The 27,874-nt window shown below is 43.4% G+C and overlaps 1 protein-coding gene across 2 annotated transcripts; it reads left to right on the top strand.

Annotated features, from left to right (window-relative positions):
* On the top strand, positions 1-27,132 carry LOC121545555 (DENN domain-containing protein 2C). 2 transcript variants are annotated; one of them, XM_041856172.2, is made up of 19 exons: positions 1-878; positions 7,238-8,589; positions 9,588-9,703; positions 14,243-14,364; positions 14,468-14,587; positions 14,866-14,944; positions 15,144-15,188; positions 15,420-15,607; positions 15,853-15,962; positions 16,340-16,409; positions 16,784-16,861; positions 21,992-22,132; positions 22,903-23,051; positions 23,316-23,493; positions 24,153-24,194; positions 24,999-25,107; positions 25,533-25,778; positions 25,959-26,039; positions 26,125-27,132. In XM_041856172.2, exons 2-19 carry the CDS (start codon positions 7,490-7,492, stop codon positions 26,148-26,150), a joined length of 3,000 nt encoding a protein of 999 aa, XP_041712106.2. In that variant the 5' UTR covers positions 1-878; positions 7,238-7,489; the 3' UTR covers positions 26,151-27,132. The 2 variants fall into 2 exon arrangements, with proteins under 2 accessions (XP_041712106.2, XP_045065450.1); XM_045209515.1 differs by lacking the exons at positions 1-878; positions 9,588-9,703 and having other exon boundaries at positions 8,466-8,589.
* Positions 27,133-27,874: the final 742 nt, after the last annotated feature.

Genomic DNA, 27,874 nt, shown 5'->3' with positions numbered 1-27,874 from the left:
ATGGCTATCATACATGTAGAGATGCTGATTTAAGAAAAATTTGCAGTGGTCTCTTAATTTTTTCCAGAGCTGTATAGTGATCATCCTGTATGATGTATTCCAGTTTTTCATTTAATTGGTTTCACTTGTTTATGAAATGTGACCACACATTTCATGCTTAATGTGCCATATTGTGGGGGACACAATTACAAGAATGATTTGAAACAAATAAATTAAATGTCAAATGGTTTAATTTGATTTCTGTATGAATCTCTTTTGTCAAACCAAACCACGACTGAATTGATTTGCTGAAATTGATGCCCTTGCACTGTCAATTGCTTATTTCAGAGTGGATACAAATGACATTTCCTGTGATTGTGTCAATCTGCCTCCCTCTCCAACCAGTCGTCGATGACAGCAGGAGTTGATGACGTCCAGCTCCCAGGATCAATATGGAGCCCCCTAAAAACTCTCACTTGCTTCGAGTTGTGCCACTAGCTAATATTTCGGTGACTGCTTATTCCTTGCTGTCCAAGATTGGTTGCCCGTAGTTGGAAGAAAACATAAGTTTTTGGTCTAAAATAAGACATTTCGGTGAAAATAAGACATGCTAGCTTTAGCGGCTAATCAGCTAACGGGGACTAGTGTGTGGCTAACTAACTTGCTAGCCAGCTCGCGAACTAGCGGCTGCAATGGAACGCCCGATTTGGAAGTCGTCGTGTTTTGCTGCTGCGAGAAACACTTGTAATGATTCAACTGGGACGGAGAATATAGCTAATATTGATGTCTAAAACCAACCACTAAACACAGGGAACAGGTCTAATTTGCTGCTTACAGTACTTTATTTGCTGTTTAAGAATGTGGGATTGCTGCAAGCGGACCTCGAGAGCAACACACTGGTAACGTTAATACATTTCCCTACGATTCTGTGGATTAAAAGTAAAGCAAAATATTTGCTGTCGGAGATTAGGCGTCTTGCTTGGTGACCACGTTATCTGCTCTCACATTTCATTTACTGATTAGCTGCTACAAGTTATCAGTAACGTGTTGCATTGATTGCACCTTTGTCACAATCAATGAATTAAAAATGAGTGCTGGTATTAAATTCTAAAAGTTCTCTTAATTTCAGCTAATTCACCAACAAACCATGTCATGCACGGTGTGATTTATACATTTTTGTTGAGTTCATCTACCAATTAAATATCCTGGTTAGGCTAATCTTAATTGGATGTAAACAGCACAACTCATCTCTTCATGAATTTACAAATCATTATGGCATGCGTGAGATCAGAGGGGCATACTACAAAGCGAGATCAATGAGTTAGCTATCCCAAAGGCCGACAGATGGCGATATTGAGTTGTTTCATTTTACCGTCGAAACACATTGTATTAGGGGTGTAACGATTCGTTTTAACAACGATTCGATTTGTATCACGATTCGTGGTTGTCGATACGAGTCAAGGACGATATTGGTTCATTTAGAACGATACGATCCGAAATGATTCAGTGACTTGAAATCGATTCAGTAACCTTTTAGCCAAAAATTCAACCAGTGTGACTGAAATAAATACCTGGATACTGGACAGTGCAGGTGAAGTTTCCTAGATTCCTGTTTCTTGTAAGGTCCGCAATGGTGGCTTGATAATTTCTCGCTCGTCGGCTTCTCCTCTGTCGTCCGCCATGCTATGTTTTGTTGTCTTTGCGCCTTTGCGCTGCTGTTGGCGCGATGACGTCACGGATAGGCAGACTGAATCGAGTAATGTTTAAAGCCTTTATCATTAAAAGTGCTAAGAAAAAACATCCATATAAAGTCTGACGTGCTTAAATCCAATGGGTTATTTCCTAGTATCGATACAATCGATTTATTACATTTTAAAACGATGTTAGATCGATATATGTTGTCCAAAAGGCCAACTCGCCGAGCACAGATCGATGTAGTTGGATCATAGGAATATAAATCGATACATCGATGTAGTAGATGGATCGTTACACCCCTACATTGTATGCAGCCGGCAATACATTCTTATCCCTAGTGGACCGGTTCATACCTAAAACATTCTCCATTCAGGTTGCATAGGCTTCAATTTCCTCCATATCTTTATTTAATGGGGATAAGTAAAAAATTAAAATAAATACTCCATAAAAAAGGGGCAAATATGCAGACTTTTCTTATGAAATACCATTTTCCAACACCATGCAAAAGTGGTTAAATGTTAATCTCGGATGGTGTGTATTGCATTCAGCCAATCGGGTTGAAACTATCAGACCAGGGGTTCTGTTTCTTTTACACCTGCTGGTTGTAGCTACATATGTTTGAGCAAAGATTATGGATATACTGACAAGATACATGTCTCTACGCCACAACAATGGGAGTCGTTGTCCACAAAGCAGCACGGCGTGCTGTCTAGCTCCCGCCTATCCTTTCTTTGGATTGGTGGATACATCTCATTACTGTAATCCTTTTTTGAATATTCGATGAATGTGTTTGAAGTCAAACGCCTGTATTCAGTGGATAGAGATGCTATGCTACTAGCCTCATGCCATGAACATGTTACTACCCTCAAAATGGAGATCTGAGAGCAGTAGGAAAGTAATCTGAAATGCGGTGGGAAAAAAGGAAGCGCATGAGAATGTTTCAACTTCATCAAGTGACTCCGTTTTAATAATGAAGCCAGCTCAGAACTCCCTTGATTCCTAACCTAACACCAAAGTTAGAGTACCCTCTTGTATCCTGACTATAATTGCATCTACTACTGCATAATAAATGTATAGACTTAGTCCAGCAAAATTTTAAAAAAGTATCCCCTTTACCTTTAGTTCTAAGTCAATGATTTTCAACCCGCTACACTCTCCCCCTCTTTAAATAGTGGCTCCTGCCATTACTCAGTAAGTCTGTAACTGAGCGGGTATGTTTGGTGTTCTGTATAGGTTTTGGTACTGGTATTGATATTGGCAACACTGCTGACATTGGAGTTTGGTATAAGGCATGGATGTTAGGTCTCCACACCTGATAGGTCGGCTGTCCAAGTGTGTCATAGGTTAGCATGCCCCTTGGTTTTTGGATCTGTTGGGATCTTCTGACATCCATCCCTTCCTCTACGCACTGCTGATCTGAATCAGTGAGGTCATTCATACATGAGGAACCATTGTGTTCAGTTTCGGGAGCGTCGTATCTCCTTTCAACATGATCCTCTCCCTTTGGCATTGACCCCATCCTCATTGTTTGGTTCTTCTAGGATCTCTGATTCCTGCTCCATGTTCTCATCCTGACTACTTTCTGTATCCTGAAAATGGGGATGAAATGCATAGGCCTGTTCTGTCAGTGATTTTGTCTGAGGTCTTGGGTGTTCTGTGCTTGCAACTGGGTTAACTCCTGGAGACCAGAAGTCTTCCTCCTCATCAGAGTCTGCTGAAGTTTCATCCCCATCTCCTCCATGTTCTGTGTTTGATGTTATTTTTCGAGCAGGCGGTTTCCTCTCTTCCAAGGTCTCATGTTCCACAGGTAAGTCGTTCACTAACATCAGCATGTTGTGATGGAGCACTCTGATGCCCTTAGCACCATTCTCCCTTTTTACCTTGTAGACTGGTCCTTCCCCAATCAAATCAAATCAAATCAAATTTTATTGGTCACATGCGCCGAATACAACAAGTGCAGACATTACAGTGAAATGCTTACTTACAGCCCTTAACCAACAGTGCGTTTATTTTAAACAAAAAAAGTAAGAATAAAACAACAACAAAAAAAAAAGTGTTGAGAAAAACAAAGAGCAGAAGTAAAATAAAGTGACAGTAGGGAGGCTATATATACAGGGGGGTAACGGTGCAGAGTCAATGTGCGGGGGCACCGGCTAGTTGAGGTAGTTGAGGTAATATGTACATGTGGGTAGAGTTAAAGTGACTATGCATAAATACTTAACAGAGTAGCAGCAGCGTAAAAAGGATGGGGTGGGGGGGCAGTGCAAATAGTCCGGGTAGCCATGATTAGCTGTTCAGGAGTCTTATGGCTTGTGGGTAGAAGCTGTTGAGAAGTCTTTTGGACCTAGACTTGGCACTCCGGTACCGCTTGCCGTGCGGTAGCAGAGAGAACAGTCTATGACTAGGGTGGCTGGAGTCTTTGACAATTTTGAGGGCCTTCCTCTGACACCGCCTGGTATAGAGGTCTTGGATGGCAGGGAGCTTTGCCCCAGTGATGTACTGGGCCGTACGCACTACCCTCTGTAGTGCCTTGCGGTCAGAGGCCAAGCAGTTGCCATACCAGGCGGTGATGCAACCAGTCAGGATGCTCTCGATGGTGCAGCTGTAGAATTTTTTGAGGATCTGAGGACCCATGCCAAATCTTTTTAGTCTCCTGAGGGGGAATAGGCTTTGTCGTGCCCTCTTCACGACTGTCTTGGTGTGCTTGGACCATGATAGTTCGTTGGTGATGTGGACACCAATCTTCTCTACCCCCCTGTGTATGGCTGCCTCCCAGTAGGCCCGCAACTTGCCCGGTCCTCCTCTCTCTGACATATTCTTCACCAAGACTCTGTCTCCAGGTTGGAGGGCCACTGCCTTTGCACCATGGTCATAGTGTCTTTTGCTTTTAGCCGAGGACTTTTGACTGTTTTCAGATGCAACTCTGTAAGCTTCCTGCATTTTGTTGACCCAGTTCTGAGCATGGACTGGGTGTGACACCTGTTCATCAGTCTGATTGAGGCCAAACAACCGGTCAATGGGCAGGCGGGGTGGCTGGCCAAAGAAAAGGAAGTGTGGTGAGAAGTCTGTTGCTTCGTGACGAGTGCAGTTGTATGCATGTACGATATGAGGCAAGTGGTCTTTCCATTGAGATTTATTTTCTTCAGGAAGAGTGCATCAGTAGCAGCGTACGATTAATCTGTTCTACTGGGTTTCCCTGAGGATGATCTAGCTTTGTGCGGGAGTGGCCGACCCCTGCCAGCTCCTGAAGGCTTCCAAAGAGTTTGTTTTCAAATTCCCAGCCTTGATCGTGGTGGCGCCTCTGAGGATATCTGATTTTCTCTGCTGCTGTCTTTGCAGACTTGTTGCGGGTGGCGTAGGCCTGTGTAAACCTAGTGAAATTATCAACTAATACTAAGATGTCACGTGTCCTACTTATATCAGTACACTCGTAACAACTTAAGCATTACGAAATGTCTATTCGATCAAATACACGTCACGTAGCAAATAAGCCATTAATTGACCTCCATACAAAAACTCATTTCTTGGTGGGCGAAACGAAAAAAACACCACCTGCTGCATGGAGACAGATTTTCCGCTGAGTTGGGCCTCCCTCTTCCTCTCTGGTTTGTCTCGTCGGGGACAATTTTAGCATTTTAGCTAACCCTTTTCCTAACCTTAACCTAATTCTCCTATTCTGCCACGTTAATTATCCTAACCTGCTGCGTAAATTCTCCTAACCTTCTACGAAAAGTCACTTCTGCTAGTCAAAACTGGTAGACCCGCCCTGAGAACAGTCTTGGTTTCCACTAATGCGATACAGCGCTGCTTTAGGTTAGGGGTGAAAAAACCGACTGCTGCAACCTGATTGGCTGAACGAGATATACAACATCCGGGATTAGCATTTAGCCACTCTAGCATGGTGGTGGAAAATTGTGTTTCATAAGGAACACATATTTTACCATTTTCTTTCCTGTCTTCTTGCCATTAAATAAAGTTAAGGAGGAAATCGAAGCCTATGCAGCCTGAATTGAGAATGTATTGCCGGCTGCATATAATGCGTTTGGATGGTAAGATAAATTACTAAATATTGCCATCTGCCAGCCTTTGGGCTATAAGTTAGCCAGCTAACTTGCCTAAGTGTTCTGAAAAAACGTTTAATTTTTTCGAAAGATAAGCTTAAAATGGGCATGGTCTCATTGACTCAACAACCAAAAACACATCTAAGCTTTCTTAATGAACCAGAAAATCAATAGTTATTTCTGGTTGTTCATCAAAGTTAGCTGGCTAACCCATTGATCCTGCTTTGTAGTATACCCCTCTGCCATTGTGTGAGAAGGAAAATAGATTCCACATTATCTAATAGAAACTGCATTTACTGTTTAAGAGAAACCACACTCCTTACCCTTTCTCTGGTACCCCACCTAGGGCAAGTTCAGTCATGCAGCAATTCTTAGAGAATGCGGTTTAGCTGTGGTTGTTTTGAAGGTGCAATTAGGTTTAATTTATCTTGGTAGGTTTGGTTCTTGATGATCCCTGTTTGGATTCTACTGGGGTGACACTACAAGTTCAAAGGTACCCTGGAATGACAACCTGACCATCCTTCATGACTGTTAAAATTCTAATTATAGCTGGTAAACAATACTGAAACCAAAGCTTCTAACTGGGTGCAAGTCTCCTAAACCATAATTATGGACAGTCTGCTGATGCTTTCTTCCTTAGTCTCAGGAAATGCAGGCTTTCCTGTATAACACACATACAAATAAAGCAAGTGGGTCAGTGTTAAATTGACAGTTTTCAGTGTAGGGTGAGTCCTGGCTGTGAGAGTACACTACATACATTAGATTTAGGTCAAACCAAACAAAAGGTGTAATTTGCGGAGCCTGAATGACGACTGTCTCTGGTCAAATTTATTCCTTAGCCTCCTCCTAGCTGGCTCTGCTGAAATGCAGCACAGAATTATTATTATCATGAGCAGCACTGTGGAATTTCACCATGTCTCCCTTCTCTAAATGCTTTCAGCTTTCAACTTAATGTGCAATGTGTCCAAGAACTTTGCTTCCAGCAAACAGAGTACAGTAACTAAATTGGAAAGGAATCTGCCGGGAACAGGAGTCTGAATATATTTAGGCAAGATTTCACATAGGGACTTAGGCCTCTCCATACAGTTTGGATGGTGCATACAATGAGGGGCTGTGCAAGATCATGAATATGAGTATTGCATGCCAAACTGGGGGGTTGTGGTGGCTCACTGACTGACTGACTGACAGACTGACAGACACCCCTCTGGCTGCTAAAAGCTCCAGCGCCTTGTTCCTGCCGTTGCCTTCATTTCTCCTCCGGGTTTTATTTTTGGCTACTGACCTTGACAGGAGCCTATCCTCTCCAGCTTCCTCCGGCCAAACACATCCCGTATGCCTTCCACTACATCAGGAGTGTGCTGTTGAAAGATAATAGTGTCATCATTCTCTCTAGATTGTACTTTCTCTTCGGCAGGTTTTTCTTTGCTTTCTCTTCGGAGTGTTTTAACTTGTTTTGAAGTGTTGATGGATGAATAATAACTTTTGTGTCCTTTGATTTGCAGGTCTTTCTTTAAGAGGAAAGGAGGGAGAAGAGCAGTCACCAACTCTGTTTAAAGGAAGAGTGGTTTAAAACTAAAAAGAAAAGGATAGAACACAGACCCCTGTAAAACTCATTGCCTTCCATAGGCTACTGTGGCTAAACCAGTCGCAGGACAGACTCACTGTGTTTGAGTGTCTGTCTGTACACCGGGAGGGCCCTCATGCCTCCACCAACCATGCAGTGAGGGTGAGCTGGCAGTGTGCCCCCTCTCACCATGCTGGCTCTGGGCCTAGAAGAGGGGAGAGGTGGACAGGGCCAGGCTACTGTAGCCTGGCAGGCACCCTCCTCAGGGAGGCCTCTAACCCAGGACCCAGGGAGGCCTCTAACCCAGGACCCAGGGAGGCCTCTAACCCAGGACCCAGAGAGGCCTCTAACCCAGGACCCAGGGAGGCCTCTAACCCAGGACCCAGGGAGGCCTCTAACCCAGGACCCAGGGAGGCCTCTAACCCAGGACCCAGGGAGGCCTCTAACCCAGGACCCAGGGAGGCCTCTAACCCACAAACCAGGCCTCAACATCAAGCAGAAGATCTCTCAGTGGGAAGGCCTCTGTCAACCAGACAGCGGTGGGAAGGCTGATAGGGTCAAAGTGCTTGCACCAGTTGCATCCCGATCTCTTTCGGAGGATGTCCAGGGTAACGGAGTATGTAGTGACAGTAGGAGAGGCGGACCTCACGGCAAAGCCAACCTCTCTAAAGCCAAAAGCCTGGGTTTAGATTTCAGGGAAAACCTACAAGCACGGGGCATACACACAGGCGTCAGCAGAAAGTCGGATCCCCCTCAGAATCACTCCTGTTTCAGTAAGACTTCAACTGCAATATCAGAGTCCAAGCCATTTACAGCACCTTCGCAAACTCTTACAACATACACTACAAACATCTTCCAAGTAGAAAGGATCATCACCACCAATGGCGAACTGAAGGTGGGTGGTGTGTTGGAAGTTAAGTTGACCAAACCCCTACCTCTGTCAGTGGATGACCATGGTGAGAGCCTGCCCCCAGGGAATTTCTACACCTCAAGGGGCTTCTGGCGGAGGCTGGAGGGAAATGAGTTGTTCTGGGAGAAGGGAAAAAATACCTCAGCAGAGCCTCAGAGTGCTGTTGGTCCAGTGCCTCACCCGCCACTGAAACCACAACGGACGTTTCAGTATCGAGGAGCAGACAGCACCCCAGCACAATGGGTCCAATGGGATAGCAGGACTCCATCTGCCAACCAATCCAACACCAAGAGCAATGGCATAACCCACCCACCCAGCTTCCCACCACCCCTGTGTCCTGTCAGCCGTGGCAATGGGTTTTCCAGACACAAAAATAGCAGGTAAGATCATGATACTGACACCACTAGGCTAAATCTAAAAGGTCAGTGGGTGTGAGTTATGCCAGAGTAGAATAGAGAAGGTCTTTTAATTTGCCATTTTAAACATAGAAAAGTGTTGGCATTTTCCTTTCGTAATGGCTTTAGTCAAAGGAAACCTGGTTGTTTGAAATACAAAACAAGTTAACAATTACTTGGGGTGAAAGTCTTTCTCTGTCGTAAGCTATTGTGCTCTCTCATACAGTGTCCTTAGTTCTAAATTTAGCATTGTTTTATATTAAGTCTGAAAGAAGGAGAATGAGAGTGTTTTAGAGGCACAGTTTGCATGAGAGAAGGGTCAGAGTCTAGCATTTGGGCGGCCTCCAGGTCTGATGTCACATGATCTTTGGCAGCATTGCAGACCATTGTCTGGATATGGCCTACTTCCACAGCAGCCAACGGTCCAGGGGTCACATTTCGTTGTTTTAACACACGCAAACAAAACACACACAACATAACACAACACACACTGGCCTTGATTGTTGTATTCCACTAACGTAGTCTCTTTATGAGGGCAATTCCATACGAGCACACAGTAAGGTTTCAAATGACACCAATATTGGCTTTGTAACATCTACAGACTCATTGTTGTAGTGTCTTTAACAAAGGCCTGGGTAAGGCCTAAATGCCACAAATTTCCCAACTTTAATCAGTTATTCTCAATCAGTCTATTAGGTCTACTCTTGTATCTCTTTCCTGCTCTCTCTTGCTCACACTCTCCATATTGACCTTAGCTATTATCCACGCGTTCAATATATTTTTCTCTAAGCTCTCCTTGCTTCTATTTTACACCCTTTTTCTCAGCTTTACTTCCTCCCGGACTCGCCTTCCTACGGTCTTTATCATCTTCACTATCAACTTGCGAAAACCCTTCCAATGCCGAGACCCTTTGGCTGAACATAAGAGGACAATACCATGCTGACTGGCCCCATCTCATGTCCCCTCTCCCTCCCTCTTCACAGGAAGTCATTTGAGTTTGAGGATGTGGTGCGGTTGACAGAGCAGCAGGGAAGTGAGGCCAAGCGCTCTGGCCTATACCATGCCTTCTCTGACGACAACATTTATGAGGACATTATCTGTGAGTTCCTCCCTCGACACAAACCGAAAAAAGACACTTCACCAGGGTTTTTTCTGCATAGAAAAGTTTAGGGTTTTTTAGCATATTTTCTTCTGGGATAAAAAAAAAAGCTTAAATGACTAAAACCAGATATATTATATGTAGAAAAGATAATGGTTCTATACATTTTTAAATAGGATCATCTTTGAGAACTAACAATCACCAAAATAGAAGCTATAAAGTACTCCTGTAGCTCAGTTGGTAGAGCATGGCGCTTGCAACGCCAGGGTTGTGGGTTCGATTCCCACGGGGGGCCAGTATGAAAAATGTATGCACTCACAAAAAAAACGAAGTCGCTCTGGATAAGAGCGTCTGCTAAATTTTAAAAATGATGCATTCAGGAGTATTTTTGTCATGACGTGGGGTCCCCATTGATTTTGTTATAATGTTTGAGTCAGTCAGATAGCATAAGAACATGGCATAAGCCATGGCAAAATGTGTAGAATTGTAGGAAATAAGCTGTATAACTACTAAATGTTCTCTCCGCCTCATGGCAAAATTTGTAGAATTGCAGGAAATTATCTTAGACAGCAAAATGTTGTCTTCGCGGCCAAGAGGAGGGCCTTTAACATTTTCGGTCAGTGGGCATGGCCAAAGGCGTGCCCCACCCACCACCTAAGCCCCCATTTTGATCCAGAAAAACCCTGACTTCACTAAGGCAGCCTTAAGGCGTCCGCATGCTTCCCAGCTGAAACAGTTTGGTAGTTCGTGCATATATTATGACGACATTTTGTGAAATGTTTGTTTGTTTTGGACTTTGGCTGTTCACAAAAAACAAATCTGGAGGCAAGTCGGAGTTCGGAGCTGAAGTCTACGACCTTTCGTCAGTCATTGGTCAACATTAGGGATTCTTCAATAAAGTCTTTGTTGTCATTCAACGAGAGACGAGAGCATGGAGAGGTCAGCGATAGCCAGACTTGTAAAATGGGCTAAGGAACAGAAGTTGTGTTTTGGAGAAATGCCATCAGTGCATGCTCTGTAAGCAATGCAGTGGATGAAGGTGGGGCAAGAGTGTGGTGAACGGATAGATGTGATTATAGACAGCGAGGAAGCAGGAGAAGAGCCGAGTGTAGTGGGAAGATGGATGTTGAGGAAGAATGGCGTCAGACATGATAAAGAAGAATCTGGACCAGTAGGAGTGACATTTTGGGAGAAAGTGGACCCTTGCCTTTTGGCAGATCCATTTGTGGTTTCAGGGTGGGTGAGAAAGGAGTTGGGTGTAGTTGAATTAGTGAAGGTAACCGGTAGTGGACTTGTGATATTTGTTTGTGTTACTTCTGACCAGAGGGAGAAGGCGCTTCGTGTCACGCAACTTGGGTCAAGATCTGTTTCTTGCTTTGCTCTTAGGAATAGGGCACGATTGAAAGGAGTGATTTCTGTGGTAGCATTAAGTGTGAAGGTGGAGCAATTGAAGTTGAAAATTCCTGGTGTTTGTGATGCCCGCCGTTTGGTGCAACAGAGGAGTCATTGTCAGTCCTTTTGAGTCTACGAGACAAAGTAATGTTAGGATATATCAGTTATCCTGTTAGCGCAATGGTCCAGAATCCACTGCGCTGTTTCAGGTGCAACATTTGTGGTCATGTTGCAGCAGTGTGTAGGAGGAAGATTCCAAGATGTGGGAAGTGTGCAGGAGGGCAAGGGACAGAGGATTGTGTAGTTTTGGTGGATAAAGTTGTGTGTGTCAATTGTAGGGGTGCTCATGTTGCTGGGGATCGGAAGTGTCTGGTGCGAGAGAGGCAGATTGTAGTGGTCAGAGTAGTGCAGAGGGTGTCATATGCTGAGGCAGTGAAGAAAATGGAGGAGGATGGGTCAAGGGTGAGGGATCCTGAGAGGATCCCAGTGAGCAGTAGATTTGTGCCAGTACAGAGGGATGGAGTAACGAGTGAGTTATGCTTCAGTAAGGTTGGCATCTTAGCGTTCATAGCAATGGTTATCAACTGTACCACAGAAATGGAAAGTAAATCACAGAAAATAGATGTTGTGGTGGAAGCTGCAGAGAAGTATTTGGGTATACAAGATTATACTTCAGAAGAGTTATAGGGTGTGTTGAGGGGTGGTGTCCTGTCCTCCCAGGCTGTTGGCATGAGCAGGAGCAGATAGGGTCAAAGTAGTAGAATGGGGTAGTGGGTTTTTAATGAGTGTAGGTGGCAACTGCAGAGAAGTACCTGGGTGTATGAGATTTTACTGCAGAAGAGTTAATGGGGTGGTGATTTATATTTTTATGAAATAGTGGTATATAGGTGTAGGGTTAGTTGGTGGTGCAATTTATTTATATATTTTTCCTTTTAGGAACAGGAATAATTAAATGTATGTAGGTAGGCCATGACTGGCCTCACACGTTAGTACAGTAGTTGGCGGTATCGTGACGTGACTTTCATTATTGTGATGACTATTATTTATCGAATAATTACCTACTATGTTTAACTGTTACTAGATTAAATTAATCATGTAACAATTAACTCATTAGGAACTTGGGGCACCACGGGAAAAGTTGTTTAACATGTTACCGTTTCCCGAATTAACTAAAGATATCTCGTCATTTAACATTTATTAATAATTTACCTCATATCAGTCTCATTCTGAAAGTCGTAGACTCGAAGTCTTCACGAACCCGGGTCTTACTGATCATTCCGTACCACACAAATTGATTTAATTATTTATTTACTAACTAATTAAAATGATAACACAAGATACAAACACGTACACGGTATAGGTAGGGATTAGAAACGTAATACAATGAAAACGGGTCCCTAGCGGACTAACACAATATGACACTTATTACAAAAGATGGCAAGTTAAAGAGAGAGAGAGAAAACACTTGGATACACATGGACCTACACTCACAGTAATCTTAATACCTTGCCCCGAACTGCCACCCGTTTGGTAAGAAGTAATGCATGTATTTACGTGTTGGAGGTATTCGTCGTGTATCTCTGTTGGACCCAGGCCTTCGTGGGAGGGGGTCGATTGGACCATCTCTTTCGGATGGCCTTCTAGATGTAAGGCTCAGATTGTCCACAAGAGGTCACAATGTCCTTCTTCTTAGATGTCTGTTTACTTTCACTCGTTCTGGAAGTGGTCTTCTGAGTACAGCTAATCAGCCGTGTTGATGATCCCATGTGGGGTGATGAGAGCAGTGTAGTAGACGATGGTTTGAAGAGAGTAACAGGATGGTCCCACTTAAATTCACCTTCTTAGATACAGTACTTAGAACAGCTACTCAGCCGTAACATTGATTGTTAGTGGAGGCAACTTTGTCGTCTTCACCTCGTGTTGATTTTCAGGGTCTGGACCAATATGGACCTCGCTGCAGCATGAGGACCGTCTGATCTGATCATTCTTAACTCAATCTTTTATGCACTCTGGTAAAGAGGGGCGTTTCCGTCATACTGACACGCTCTCTGAGCTCCCTCAGGCATGGCTAGTTACGAGGCAAAAGTATTATCATCACTATGATCTTGTTAGAAAGCTAAAATCACATTCCTATCTTCACGAAAACATTGTCTTCCTCCTTGATATTTTCTACACAAGGTAAAGGATGTAACCCTGATATCCACAGTGTAAAAGCTCTTCAAGTCACAGTGTTTTCGTTATAATGCCTTTATTCAATTTTTAATGACATCACAAAATAGACATTAATTTTCCATATTCCATTTCTCATCATTCCCAACATTTGGATGTTGAAATATATTGTCCCAATGTTCATTGTTGAATGTTGAAGTTTTTGGGCGGCAAAAAGTATCTGAAACAAAGGCATTCCTTTCACCATACTAGAGGGTCAGAGAGAGATTCTCCTCCTCTCTAATTTATGTCAGTGTTAAGGTGTCAAGACCGGCACGTGGGTAAGAGGGTCTGGTTGTTGTCGGCCATTTGCCAAGCTGATGTGAGGCCTTTGATCCTCACCCAGAGAGAGTCATGACAGCGGTGTATGCACCTTTTAACTTGGATGCGATCTGCCAACCCAGTCCCAAAGAAGAAGAACAAGAGACTACTCGTTTTCGTGCAAATTTTTTCATTGAAAAATACTGCACCAAACATCAGTCGCGGAATTTTACATCTAAGATCTCTTCGGCAAAAACGTCAAAATTAATGACCGATTTCTTGAGTTATCTTAGATTAATTCTGACTGGCGTCTCAAAATGGACAAACAGTACTATTGCCACTTATTTCTATTTTTTTCAAGCAAAGGTCTTTTTAAGGGCGTATTCGAGCACACTCGTTCGGCTGATGCCTTTAGTCGCCTTACAATCTCAGGAACCATCATATAGGAGCCTTTCTTTTCTTATTTCCCCATTCGTAACAACTGATAAAGAAAAGTGTGGGATATAGATTGTCTCCACACTGTCACCTGTCAAGTCTCTTTCTGATCAGTGGTGGATGTGAGGAAAAAGAAAAGCAGCCATTTAAGACCTTTTTGACTTAGTCATGGACTATTAGCAAATATCTACTGTATGTATACTGTGTATGTCATCTGTCTCCATCACCTTTGACCCTGGCCAGCTGGACCCCTGACCAGAGACAACCCATATGAGGATGTCAAGCAGTCTCCTACTATGTGTCTCCCCATCGGGCGTCCCCGACCCTGGACCATGGCACAGAGACCGAACCCTCGCACCCCAAAGGTAGTAATGGCAGCTGTTACAGGAGATGTGAAACAGTTGGTATGATATTTAAAAAAAAAACATGCTTTAATCTTTCATTAACACCTTGTCTCCTCTGTCGCAGCTCCCTCCCAAGCCTCTCACGTTGCGGGTGGAGAGGAAGGAGTCACCTACAGAAGCGCCCCCTAGACCTGCCTTACCCAAGCGACCCACAACCACCCATAAAACACACAGACTGCCTCAGGTAAACGCACACAAGCATTTCATAAAGTTGAAACTTTACTGATGGCCCTATCCAATCTAAACCAAACTGGTGCCCATTACAAAACAACCTTTGTCAGTGCAACAAGGAAGTGTGCTTGAATCACATTTATTTGATTGGACACCATTTTTGGACTAGTTTAAGTGGCCAGACATAGCCAGACATGTCAACATCAATGTGATGATATATCACATGAATGTGATTTATTTGTATCTGATAAATATACCTGTGTGTGCGCGTGCATGGTTTCCGTGACGCAGTATGTCAACAGGATTCATGTGATCTTTGACACCAAGCGAGGGAAGAAGAGAGTGAAGAGCCAGGGAGGTTCAGCTCGAGGTATGACAATTATTACCCTTCAACTTGTCTACAAGATGTAGATAAAGTGCATTCTGTAAAGACCCAGCGTTTTGAGATACGTTACATCACTGGTACAAATACAGTACAAAGACTGTCTCCTATAATGTCTCTTTCTTTCATCCCTTTATTACACTCACTCACTGACACACACACACACACACACACACACACACAACAGAGGAGACCAGTGGAACTGAGAGTGACCCAGAGGACAACACTAAAGGTACTACTATAGCATTGACCTGTGAAATTCCACTCCCAAATAAATGTTTGGCAGACGTTTTTTGAATGTTGAGATCAGTCAATGTCCCACGCCGTCTACAGTAGATCCATTAATTTTCCATTCACATTTGTTCACATTCCATTGTCATTTAATCAAAGCGAGATATATGATCCTGTTCCCAACCAGATTCACTCATTAGGTATTTTGAAAAATTGTCACTGTCTCCACCAGGAGGGTCCAGGCGCTCAGTCTATGTCCAGTCCACGCTAAAGCGGAGGCCAGGCTACCGCACCCTGGAGAAGGACCTGATCCAGCTCCAGCAACAGCAGCTCTTCCAGTTCTTTGTGGTGGTGTCACTCAGAAAGAGTTTCTCAGGAAACACCTACTCCCCTGAGATCACACAACAGTTTCCCAACAAGGTTATTGTCAATTGAAACCAATTGAAGCCAACCTCTTTCAGGTGGGGGGGGGGGGGATAGACCCACTTACACAATTTGTATAGGGGAAACACTGCTTGATTTACCATGGATGGGCTCAGCTCGAAGGAAACCCCAGAATTTTTATTTTTTTAGTTGCCATTGTACTATTGTCTCTTGTTTCTGTTTTGCTGGCCAGGGGGTAAAATTAGTCGCTCTATATCTTTATCCTTTCTTAACGGCTATAGTTTGAGAAGTCTTCTTGTCACTCCCGTGAAGCAGAAGACCGGCTGAAGGCCATTCCCAAGTTCTGCTTCCCAGACTCTCAGGACTGGCGGCCTTCTGGAGACCTGCACAGGTAAGCTGCTGTCACATTCACATTATGGTCACAGTATGTAGCAGTGGTGTTACAATAAGGCTATTCATGTAATATAAATATTCATATAACCACTTAATATGAGCATTGAAACAGGTAAAACATTTCAAAAGTAGCTACGTTTTTGTAATTATCACTGTGCTAAAATTAAGTTAATGTATGATGATATAAGAATTAAGTCCAAGATATGGCAAATGAAAGGGAGATTTATCTAGTGATTCAGACAAAGAAGAACATGATTGCAGTTCATATGACATGCTTATTTTTTTCCCCGCAGGGAGACTGCACTAGAACACTGCTGAACTCTACCACATTGTGTATCCCTGTCCTATTGTCTATCCTTCTATCTGTCTTTGTAGTGAAACCTTCTCTTTTGTCTTGACGGGAGAGGATGGCAGCCGGTGGTTTTGTTACTGTCGTAAGATCCTGGTGAGTGTGTGTGTATGAGTCATTACGTTGTGTGTGTGTGTGTGAGGACTTGGCAGTAAAGTGCTTACTCAACATTTCTAAGGGATATACTCCATCTGAGTCAGAGGCTGTAAAACCTCTAAATCAATGACCCAAACTAAACAGAATTTCCCATTTGTCCACATGTTAAATCCATGCCTGTACATTTAATGTTAGATTTGTGTGTTTTAAATGCATTGCAGTATTGTTTGTTTAATATGACTATTTTATGGTCTGGACTGAGTTTCTGTTACCCCTGGAATGCCAGTGTTGATATAGCACTGCAATAACATTGTTGATACTGAATGCTAGAGTTGGTTTTCATGCCTATTTCTGTGTTGATTTGTGCCCTTTAGCCAAGCGGAAAGGGGAAAAGACTGCCTGAAGTTCACTGTATTGTAAGCAGGCTGGGCTGCTTCAACCTGTTTGCTAAGGTAACCAGCAGTCTGATTAAACTCTTCATAAAATTAAGCAATGAGGCCTGAGGAGGTGTGGTACAGTGGGGAAAAAAAGTATTTAGTCAGCCACCAATTGTGCAAGTTCTCCCACTTAAAAAGATGAGAGAGGCCTGTAATTTTCATCATAGGTACACGTCAACTATGACAGACAAATTGAGAAGAAAAAAAATCCAGAAAATCACATTGTAGGATTTTTAATGAATTTATTTGCAAATTATGGTGGAAAATAAGTATTTGGTCAATAACAAAAGTTTCTCAATACTTTGTTATATACCCTTTGTTGGCAATGACACAGGTCAAACGTTTTCTGTAAGTTTTCACAAGGTTTTCACACACTGTTGCTGTTATTTTGGCCCATTCCTCCATGCAGATCTCCTCTAGAGCAGTGATGTTTTGGGGCTGTCGCTGTGCAACACGGACTTTCAACTCCCTCCAAAGATTTTCTATGGGGTTGAGATCTGGAGACTGGCTAGGCCACTCCAGGACCTTGAAATGCTTCTTACGAAGCCACTCCTTCGTTGCCCGGGCGGTGTGTTTGGGATCATTGTCATGCTGAAAGACCCAGCCACGTTTCATCTTCAATGCCCTTGCTGATGGAAGGAGGTTTTCACTCAAAATCTCACGATACATGGCCCCATTCATTCTTTCCTTTACACGGATCAGTCGTCCTGGTCCCTTTGCAGAAAAACAGCCCCAAAGCATGATGTTTCCACCCTCATGCTTCACAGTAGGTATGGTATTCTTTGGATGCAACTCAGCATTCTTTGTCCTCCAAACACGACGAGTTGAGTTTTTACCAAAAAGTTCTATTTTGGTTTCATCTGACCATATGACATTCTCCCAATCCTCTTCTGGATCATCCAAATGCACTCTAGCAAACTTCAGACGGGCCTGGACATGTACTGGCTTAAGCAGGGGGACACGTCTGGCACTGCAGGATTTGAGTCCCTGGCGGCGTAGTGTGTTACTGATGGTAGGCTTTGTTACTTTGGTCCCAGCTCTCTGCAGGTCATTCACTAGGTCCCCCCGTGTGGTTCTGGGATTTTTGCTCACCGTTCTTGTGATCATTTTGACCCCACTGGGTGAGATCTTGTGTGGAGCCCCAGATCGAGGGAGATTATCAGTGGTCTTGTATGTCTTCCATTTCCTAATAATTGCTCCCACAGTTGATTTCTTCAAACCAAGCTGCTTACCTACTGCAGATTCAGTCTTCCCAGCCTGGTGCAGGTCTACAATTTTGTTTCTGGTGTCCTTTGACAGCTCTTTGGTCTTGGCCATAGTGGAATTTGGAGTGTGACTGTTTGAGGTTGTGGACAGGTGTCTTTTATACTGATAACAAGTTCAAACAGGTGCCATTAATACAGGTAACGAGTGGAGGACAGAGGAGCCTCTTAAAGAAGAAGTTACAGGTCAGTGAGAGCCAGAAATCTTGCTTGTTTGTAGGTGACCAAATACTTATTTTCCACCATAATTTGCAAATAAATTCATAAAAAATCCTACAATGTGATTTTCTGGATTTTTTTTCTTCTCAATTTGTCTGTCATAGTTGACGTGTACCTATGATGAAAATTATAGGCCTCTCTCATCTTTTTAAGTGGGAGAACTTGCACAATAGGTGGCTGACTAAATACTTTTTTTCCCCACTGTATATGGCTGTTCTTATGCACGGCGTGACGCTGAGTGCCTGGATACAGCCATTAGCCTTGGTATATTGGCCATATACAGTGCATTCGTAAAGTATTCAGACCCCTTCCCCTTTTCCACATTTTGTTACATTACAGCCTTATTGTAAAACAATTCCTCATAATTAATACGCACAATACCTCATAATGACAAAGCAAAAACAGGTTCTTTAGACATTTTTGCAAATGTATTAAAAATACAAAAACTGAAATACCTTATTTACATAAGTATTCAGACCCTTTGCTATGAGACTCTAAATTGAGCTCAGGTGCATCCTGTTTCCATTGATCATCCTTGAGGTGTTTCTACAACTTGATTGTAGTCCACCTGTGGTAAATTCAATTCATTGGACATGATTTGGAAAGGCACACACCTGTCTATATAAGGTCCCACAGTTGACAGTGCATGTCGGAGCAAAAACCAAGCCATGAGGTCGAAGGAATTGTCCATAGAACTCTGAGACAGGATTGTGTCAAGGCACAGACCTTGGAAAGGGTACCAAAAAAGTTCTGCAGCATTGAAGGTCCCCAAGAACACAGTGGCCTCCACCACTAAGACTCTTCCTAGAGCTGGCTGCCCAGCCAAACTGAGAAATCGGGGGAGAAGGGCCTTGGTCAGGGAGGTGACCAAGAACCCGATGGTCACTCTGACAGAGCTACAGAGTTCCTCTGTGGAGATGGGAGAACCTTCCAGAAGGACAACCATCTTTGCAGCACTCCACCAATCAGGCCTTTATGGTAAAGTGGCCAGATGGAAGCCACTCCTCAGTAAAAGGCACATGACATCCCGCTTGGAGTATGCTAAAAGGCACCTAAAGGACTCTCAGACCATGAGAAACAAGATTCTCTGGTCTGATGAAACCAAGATTGAACTCTTTGGCCTGAATGCCAAGAGTTTCGCCTGGAGGAAACCTGGCACCATCCCTACAGTGAAGCATGGTGTTGGCAGCATCATGCTGTGGGGAGGTTTTTCAGCGGCAGGGACTGGGAGATTAGTCAGGATCAAGGGAAAGATTAATGGAGCAAAGTACAGAGAGATCCTTGATGGAAACCTGCTCCAGAGCGCTCAGGACCTCAGACTGGGGTGAAGGTTCACCTTCCAACAGGACAACGACCCTGAGCACACAGCCACGACAACACAGGACTGGCTTCGGGACAAGTCTCTGAATGTCCTTGAGTGGCCCAGCCAGAGCCCGGACTTGAACCCAATCAAATATCTCTGGAGAGACCCCATCCAACTTGACATAGCTTGAGATGATCTGCAAATAAGAATGGGAGAATCTCCCCAAATACAGGTGTGCCAAGCTTGTAGTGTCATACCCAAGAAGACTCGAGGCTGTAATCGCTGCCAAAGGTGCTTCAACAAAGTACTGAGTAAAGGGTCTGAATACTTATCTAAATGTGATATTTCCGATAAAAAATTATAAAAAAAATACTGTTTTTACTTTGTCATTATGGGGTATTGTGTGTAGATTGATGAGGGGGGAAAAAACGATTTAATCAATTTTAGAATAAGTCTGTAACGTAACAAAATGTGAAAAAGGTCAAGGGGTCTGAATACTTTCCAAATGCACTGTAGCACAAACCCCTGAGGTTCCTTATTGCTATTATAAACTGGTTACCAACGTAATTAAAACCAATATAAAGTTATTTTTTTGTCATACTCGTGGTATTGGCTTTCAGCCAATCAGCATTCAGGGTTCAAACCAGTTCATAAAATACATTTTAGCCTGCTTGTACACATAGATTCAAAGGGTTCAAACTAAAGTCTGTGAAAATGTCCTAGCTAATCAGAAGGGTGTGTTTTGAGGATAATTGATATATTTTAGGATGTGTTATTATGTACCACCCATTTTCGAGTCGGTGCAGGCAAGAGAGACAGGTGTAAATAAAAGGTTTGTTCATAGACAATGAAGCAAGCAGCTAGTATGTTATGTAGTCTTGGTGTAGTCCCTTGTTGATACTTCTTTGTGTTTAGGGGTGTAGTTATGGAGTTATATACTGTAGGCTTGTCACGATACCAACATTTTACAAACGATACGATACCAGGCCAAGTATCATGATACCGAGTAGTATCGCGATACCACAGTGGAAAAAAATCTGTGGCCTAGCATCCTGTTCAACCCATCCCCAGGACTCTTGTTCACGCTTTCTAAACGTTCTCCAAAAACCTCACTGAAATTCACACATTGAATTTAACTTCACACTGTTCAGTGTATACTGTAATAGAATACTGCATAGAATGACTGATTTGCACATATTTGGAAAGGCCTACCTGTGATTTGGCTGGAGGAATGGGAGGAAGGAATATACATGCATAATGATCTGCATGTGATTTTGTCAGTAAGGGGAAAAACACTGTATGAAACCTTTAGTCTTCAGTTAACACAGACACACACACACACTCTGTCTCCCTCGCTCTCACACACATACACACACTGCTCCCAACTTTTAAAACGTTAGGCACAAAACAGAATTTAAGGAGCACCAGAAAGAAAGATTTTTGATATAGTTTAGGTTTACTTTAGGCCTATATGAACCCTACCTTTTGAAGCACATCTCATGAGTAGCAGACCCTTTTCCTTTCTTCCTGGGGCAAATCAAATTTGCCTGAACCTACTGTCAAGTTACCAGGTTGTTAGCTAGCTAGGTAACATGACTGAACAACGTTGTTCGTTATCAAACCAATAATTAGCGACCCTGGATTAGTTTAAAACGGCCCGTGACATGGTTTGTGAAATTATATAATATGCCGATAGAAAGAAAAAAGGTATCTCCGGTAATATGGGTCATTCTTTTAACGGTTTAGGCTAGAGACCAGTTGTTTTCTTTGATGTTTTCTTTGATGTAAAGCTGCAAGCATGCCTGTCACAAAGCAGTGTTCCATTTTCCCTCTCTGACACTCAGAGGCTGCATGACCGTGAACTTGCTAGTCTACTTAGACTGGTCTGTGCTCTTGGTTATAACAGGTGATGAAATGATACAATGTGTTAACTTTGCACGCTGCTCCAATGTTACAAATGTAACAACAGAAGACTCGTCTGGGTCTGCATCCCCACTTGCTATCACTGCTAAATTATATATTTTTTTAACTGATGGCGGAATAGACGCGCATGAAGAGCGGACAGAGAGAAGCAGGTGAGTGAGGGCTGGTAGGGGATGTAGCTGGCTGATTACAGCTGCCACACATGATATGCACATGAAAGTGAAGTGGCTATTATTGGACCTGCACATACAAGACTAGTGGCTGTTGCTTCAATTCAACTGAAATTATAAACAGGTTCTTTAGAAAAAGTCAGTAGTATAATATGAAATGTTGCTACGATATTCTAAAATGTTGGCTTCATAAGTATCATGACGTCTTGGTAATGGTATACCATGCAACACTAATATATTGTGTGTCTGTGTGCGTGTATGTTTTCAGATCTTGGAGGAGGTAGAGAGGCGCAGGGAGATCTGTCCAGCCCTAGTGTCCCCCTTCATGCGTAGCGTCATGGAGGCTCCTTTTCCCGCCCCTGGATGCACCATCACACTCAAGAGCTTCCTCCCAGGCTCAGGAAATGAGGTGACACAATCACACAACTAAGAGGACCTCTAGGACTCTATGTAAAGAGTAACTACAGGGGGAGATAGGGCAAAAGTCTGTCCTCTCCTCGACGACTCCTCTCCTCCGTCCCCCGGAAACTGAAAAGTGGTCTTATGTAGGAGAGTGTCAATTTATGAATAGGCGAACAGAGGAGTGTCTTCCTCTTCTCGATAGCCTCCTCCCGCCAAGGAAGCACAAGTGTATCCTCTCAGCGGCTAGCGTGTAAGTGTTTTAAAATCCGCAACACCCCCTTTTAATCAGCAGCTGTTTTCTCGAAGGAGAAAAGCATGCACACATTTAAAAATGATACGCTACTTATCCTTTTATCTATTAAATGTCTTGCACAACTAGCTACATTTATTTTCCCTACTTTACACATTTATTTTGAGATTCCACCCCTGTAAACGTAATTTGCATGATTTGCTAGTAGAGGAGAGTCCCATTTCATACAAGCGCATTTGCTTTCACGTTTCCTCTCCTCCCCTCCTCTCCTCGATTACATTTGACTTTTCAAAAGTAGGCAAGAATTCGAGCAAAACAAATTATGAATCTCCCAGGGAGTTAGGAGAAGTAACAAGAGGAAGTGACACCTTTTAGTTAAGTTCCTACCTGGCTCTTTATTGCAGACACTATGTCAACAACATCTGCAATCATGTGCAATTTCTCTGCCCAGCAATCAACTGTTGTTGTAAGAGTTTTGTTTGGTCAAATAACTGAGCAAGAGCCAACCTGTTTGTGTGTGTGATCAGGTGCTGACGCTGTACCGGCCGGTAGACTCAAGGCTGGAGCACGTGGACTTTGAGAGCCTGCTGCAGTGCCTGAGTGTTGGGAGACTCCTACAGGTGTTTGCCTCTCTACTACTGGAGAGGAGGGTCATCTTCATTGCTGACAAACTCAGGTAAGGAGTTTCCTCTAGTACACACAGGTTCACTGTCATCTCCAGCTCGGCTTGGGAGACAATGGAAGGGCAGGAACAGCATAGCACTGGTCCGGGGTGGAATGTATTGTGTGCTTTGCTCTTCTGTTGGTCGGTGTGAAAGTACATAGTGTAGTCTTAGTGAACAGACCGTATGGACTCCATATATTTGACATGCCTTGTCTGTAAAGTGGGTGCCTCTTCTCAGGAATGTAACATCTCTTCATCCGTCTCTCCTCTCTTCAGCGTTCTGTCTCGTTGTGGCCATGCCGCGCTGGCGCTGCTCTACCCGTTCACCTGGCAGCATACATTTGTGCCTGTGCTGCCCGCTAGCATGCTGGACATTAGCTGCTCTCCCACTCCCTTCCTCATGGGGGCGCTGGAACCCTGCCTGCCTGAGCTTCTGGAGCTGCCCATAGAGGAGGTCAGTGACAAAGGTCACCATCTGATTCCCAGTGGCTAGTCACTAGATGGCTAGGCTACAAAGGACAATATTTTCTATTTCGTCAGAATTGACGAGCAAGTATCTGACTGATTTAGTTCCTTGATAAAGGGTTAAGGTTAGGGTTATTTCAAATTCTGTCGTGTACAGTTTATCAGACTTAAAAGGTAGACTCAGCGATATGACGTAGATGCAGAAAGTAAACAGCATAGGGGGTCAATTTCCACAACAACTAAGAGCGTTTAAGCCCGAGGTTCAACTTCTCTGCTGTTAGTGGTCCTATGGCTACCACGCTGTAACAGCGTGACGTTAGCGAACCCTTGCACATGCGCAGATACTGTGGGTGACTGTGTGAGAGCAAAGTGTTGCATCTCGCTCATCTCAATATCTGCGGTGCTGCTCATGGCAATGTCATTTCTCTGAGTCTACCTTTAATAAAGTATTTTAGTGCCACCTAATGGTAATTCTATGAACGTCATTACAGTAGGACTAACAAAAAACTGTGCAGTATCAATCTGCAAACAATTACTAACAGTTAATGGTAGAAAGTCTCTGATGTATAATTTAAAGCCTAATACATTTGACCTGTGTTCATTTTGTCATTGATATTTTAAAGGTTCTGTCTCTGTTTTGCATTCTAGGTGCTTATTGTGGATTTATGCACGGACAAGTTTGTCAAACAGGTGTGTATACTGGCTGTTGTATTTAATTGCAACTCATGAAAGATAGGTGTGGTTCCAAAACACAAGTGAATAGGACATGAGGAACACTTTGTCTGTGCATGTCTGCGTTCCATCCTTGACCTGGGATTGTCTTTTGAAGTGACAATGTTGAATATTAATGCAACTTGATGATTTCATACAACACATACCAGAGCTTGACTTTATCTTGGATGTAATCCAAGTTCACATAGTGAGAGTATTGAATAGTAGTAGCTATGGAATTTTGTTTCTTTCTCACTCAGAGATCCTATTGGGCTGCTGATATTGATGGCTAGTTTCTATGACAACCATTTTTAATGCATAGGTCAGGGATGGGCAACTTTGATTGGGTGGAGGCCACAAAAAATCGGAACTCATCATGAGGGGCCGCAGTGGCTCGCAGGTCTGCATACCCACATATGCAGTCAGAGCCGGCCCTAGCCTTTTGTGGGCCCTAAGCAACATTTTGTTAGACTAACTTACCCAATCTAAAAATGTTTAGCTGACATAGGCTAATTGTGTTATAGTCAGTGACTGACATAACAAGAGAAAAACAGCTGATGCACAACCACATTTATATTTTGCACCTTGTGTATTCTACTATTCTAACTCTCAACAGTAATCCCCCACAAAAAAAATTATGTTTTTGCAGGCCGCCAGTTGCCCATCCCTGGCATAGGTGAATATACGGGTAGCCAGTTGCCTTGTTTCACATCAGTAGTAGGCCATCTCTTGCATGATGCGAGTTGCCCTGGGCTCTCCTGTTAACTACTCCTTGTTTCCAAGCTTGGTGATGAGGACTGTATCTTGCCAAGTAAGCTTCAGGCTGCACTGCTGCAGATCCTGGAGGAGAGAGAGCAGATACTGCGGCAAGATGAAGGAGACTGCACAGGAGGTTTGAACAGCAATCTATTACTACATATCCATCTTGAAAACAGCCTCGCAGCCGAAACGTTGAAGAAACAATGACTCCTTTCAGTCCCCTTGTCTCTCTGTCCATGTGTTGGATATAGGGTAATTGTATAGAAAGCCAATTTTTGAAGCATTCTTCACTCGCCTCTCCATTTTAACACCATCTACTTTAAGTAACTGTCCCCCTCCCTCCTATCTGTCCTTCAGGTAGCGTAGCCTAGGGCGGCAGGCCAGTAACCAAAAGGGCTGGTTCGAATACCTGAGCCGTCAAGATGACGTGTTCTTGTGCAAGGCACTTAACCCTAATTTGCTCCAGGGGCGCCGTACTACTATGGTTGACCCAGTAAAACATCACAGTTCACTGCACCTATCAGGTGTATGTGACAATAAAACATGTATTCCCTGCAGGCCAGCAGTGTGGGCTGAGCTCCCTGGTGTCGGAGGCCTTTGTGCATTTCTTTGTGGAGCTGGTGGGCCACTACTCCCTCCACATTGGCGAGAGCAGCGCCAGCCGGACTCGGGAGCTGCAGAGGGAGAGCTTCCGCAAGTCCCACCCCTCCCGCGGGGCCCGCCAGTTCCTGCAGCTCTTCATGGACACACAGATGTTCGCCGGCTTCATCCACGACAAGGAGCTGCGCAAGGGAGGGGGCAAAGGTCAGGGAGGGGCCTATCAGTGGCCCTGTTGTTGGAATATTTTGAGAATGCATTCTTCCTTCCTCTAAGTAATCACCTCTTATCTGACATGACAGTCTGGGCTGGTAAAAGCAGTTCATAAACACCTAAATGTATTTCCTTGCGTGCCTTGTACTATGCTGTTTTCTCCCCCTCCCACAGGGCTTTTTGAATTTAGAGCTGCAGAATATCTGGCCTCAAACCCTGAATCTAGCGGGTTCCTCAAGGGACTCAAAGGACTCGGTTAGTAGTGCTCCATTCATAACATTAAATTCAACAAATACCATTTTTACTGTGAGGTAAATAATTTTGTCCATTTTATTTTCAGGGATGAAATTCCTATTGAAGAAGTGACAATGTCAGCACTCTGGTTGAAAATGCTTCTGTAGGAGAAGATCAGGATCTTCCGCCGGATTGGCCAAGACACGTGTGCATATGATGTCACAGCTATAGATATGTACTTGAATCGACCAGAACATAATGGTGTTTGGCACATAGGTCCACAGTCTTAGATATAAGGCTCGGGTTGAGACACGACCATTCTCTTTGTATTGCCCTAAAAGCACTCCATGCTGGAGTGAAGTGCAATTGTAATTGGAGGAAAACTGGAAATGTGCATTTATGTGCAAACAAGCTTCGATGAAGACTTGACATAGCAGAAGAAAGGCAGGAGGAAACATTTCAGCTACAAGACCTGCTTTTAACTTAAGCAAATGCCATCATAAACTAACCCATGCCGTTTTCTGTCTTTTGCTCTTCATTTTTTTAAATGTTTGGTTTTAGCCAAGTGTTTTGAGTGTTTGCTCTCAGTATTATGGATAAAGTTATTTCTAAGTTTAGTTTTGAACTTGTGTCTAGCATGTCTAGTTGGAGAAAAATAAGGTAGGCTACTCTTGTTACCCTTCAGCACTCTGTTACAAAACAATGTAAGAATAATTGTATTGTGTGCATGATTGTTATTTTAAAAATGACATTACATGTTTTTAAACTGAGGTTAATGTATGTTGTCCCTGACATTTTGTTGTCCTTGACAAATGTTCCAAATAATGTTTGGATCATTAAGATAATGCATTATATTCACATTTCTAACCGATTTTGAATAGCTCAATTCTGTATAGCTCATTCTGTAACAAAATATTTTGTTTACAATTTTTAGCTACTATTATGCATTGTTTTGAATTGTGAACTTAATGTGAGATTGTATGAGCCTGTTAGAATACCCTAGTAATTTGATATGACAGGTGAAAGCTCTTCACAAAGTTTGATAAAAACATTTGATGTTCCCATGTGGGTTTAGAAAGCCATAAACAGAGACCAGAAACTAGTCACACCTCAATCCTATTGACTGAAGTTGTGTACTTTTGAACTAATTGTAAAATATGTGTGTATATATATATATATATATAACTCAGCAAAAAAAGAAACGTCCTCTCACTGTCAACTGCGTTTATTTTCAGCAAACTTAACATGTGTAAATATTTGTATGAACATAACAAGATTCAACAACTGAGACATAAACTGAACAAGTTCCACAGACATGTGACTAACAGAAATTGAATAATGTGTCCCTGAACAAAGGGGGGGTCAAAATCAAAAGTAACAGTCAGTATCTGGTGTGGCCACCAGCTGCATTAAGTACTGCACCAGATTTGCCAGTTCTTGCTGTGAGATGTTACCCCACCATCTTCCACCAAGGCACCTGCAAGTTCCCGGACATTTCTGGGGGGAATGGCCCTAGCCCTCACCCTCCGATCCAACAGGTCCCAGACGTGCTCAATGGGATTGAGATCCGGGCTCTGCCCTGGCCATGGCAGAACACTGACATTCCTGTCTTGCAGGAAATCACGCACAGAACGAGCAGTATGGCTGGTGGAATTGTCATGCTGGAGGGTCATGTCAGGATGAGCCTGCAGGAAGGGTACCGCAGGAGGTTGTCTTCCCTGTAACGCACAGTGTTGAGATTGCCTGCAATGACAACAAGCGATGATGCTGTGACACACCGCCCCAGACTATGACGCACCCTCTACCTCCAAATCGATCCCACTCCAGAGTACAGGCATCGGTGTAACGCTCATTCA

The sequence above is a fragment of the Coregonus clupeaformis genome, chromosome 30 (assembly GCF_020615455.1).
Source record: "Coregonus clupeaformis isolate EN_2021a chromosome 30, ASM2061545v1, whole genome shotgun sequence".
In the NCBI taxonomy this organism is placed as follows: Eukaryota; Metazoa; Chordata; class Actinopteri; order Salmoniformes; family Salmonidae; genus Coregonus; species Coregonus clupeaformis.
The sequence above is the reverse complement of the archived record's forward strand: the minus strand, read 5'-3'. Positions and strand labels throughout refer to the sequence as shown.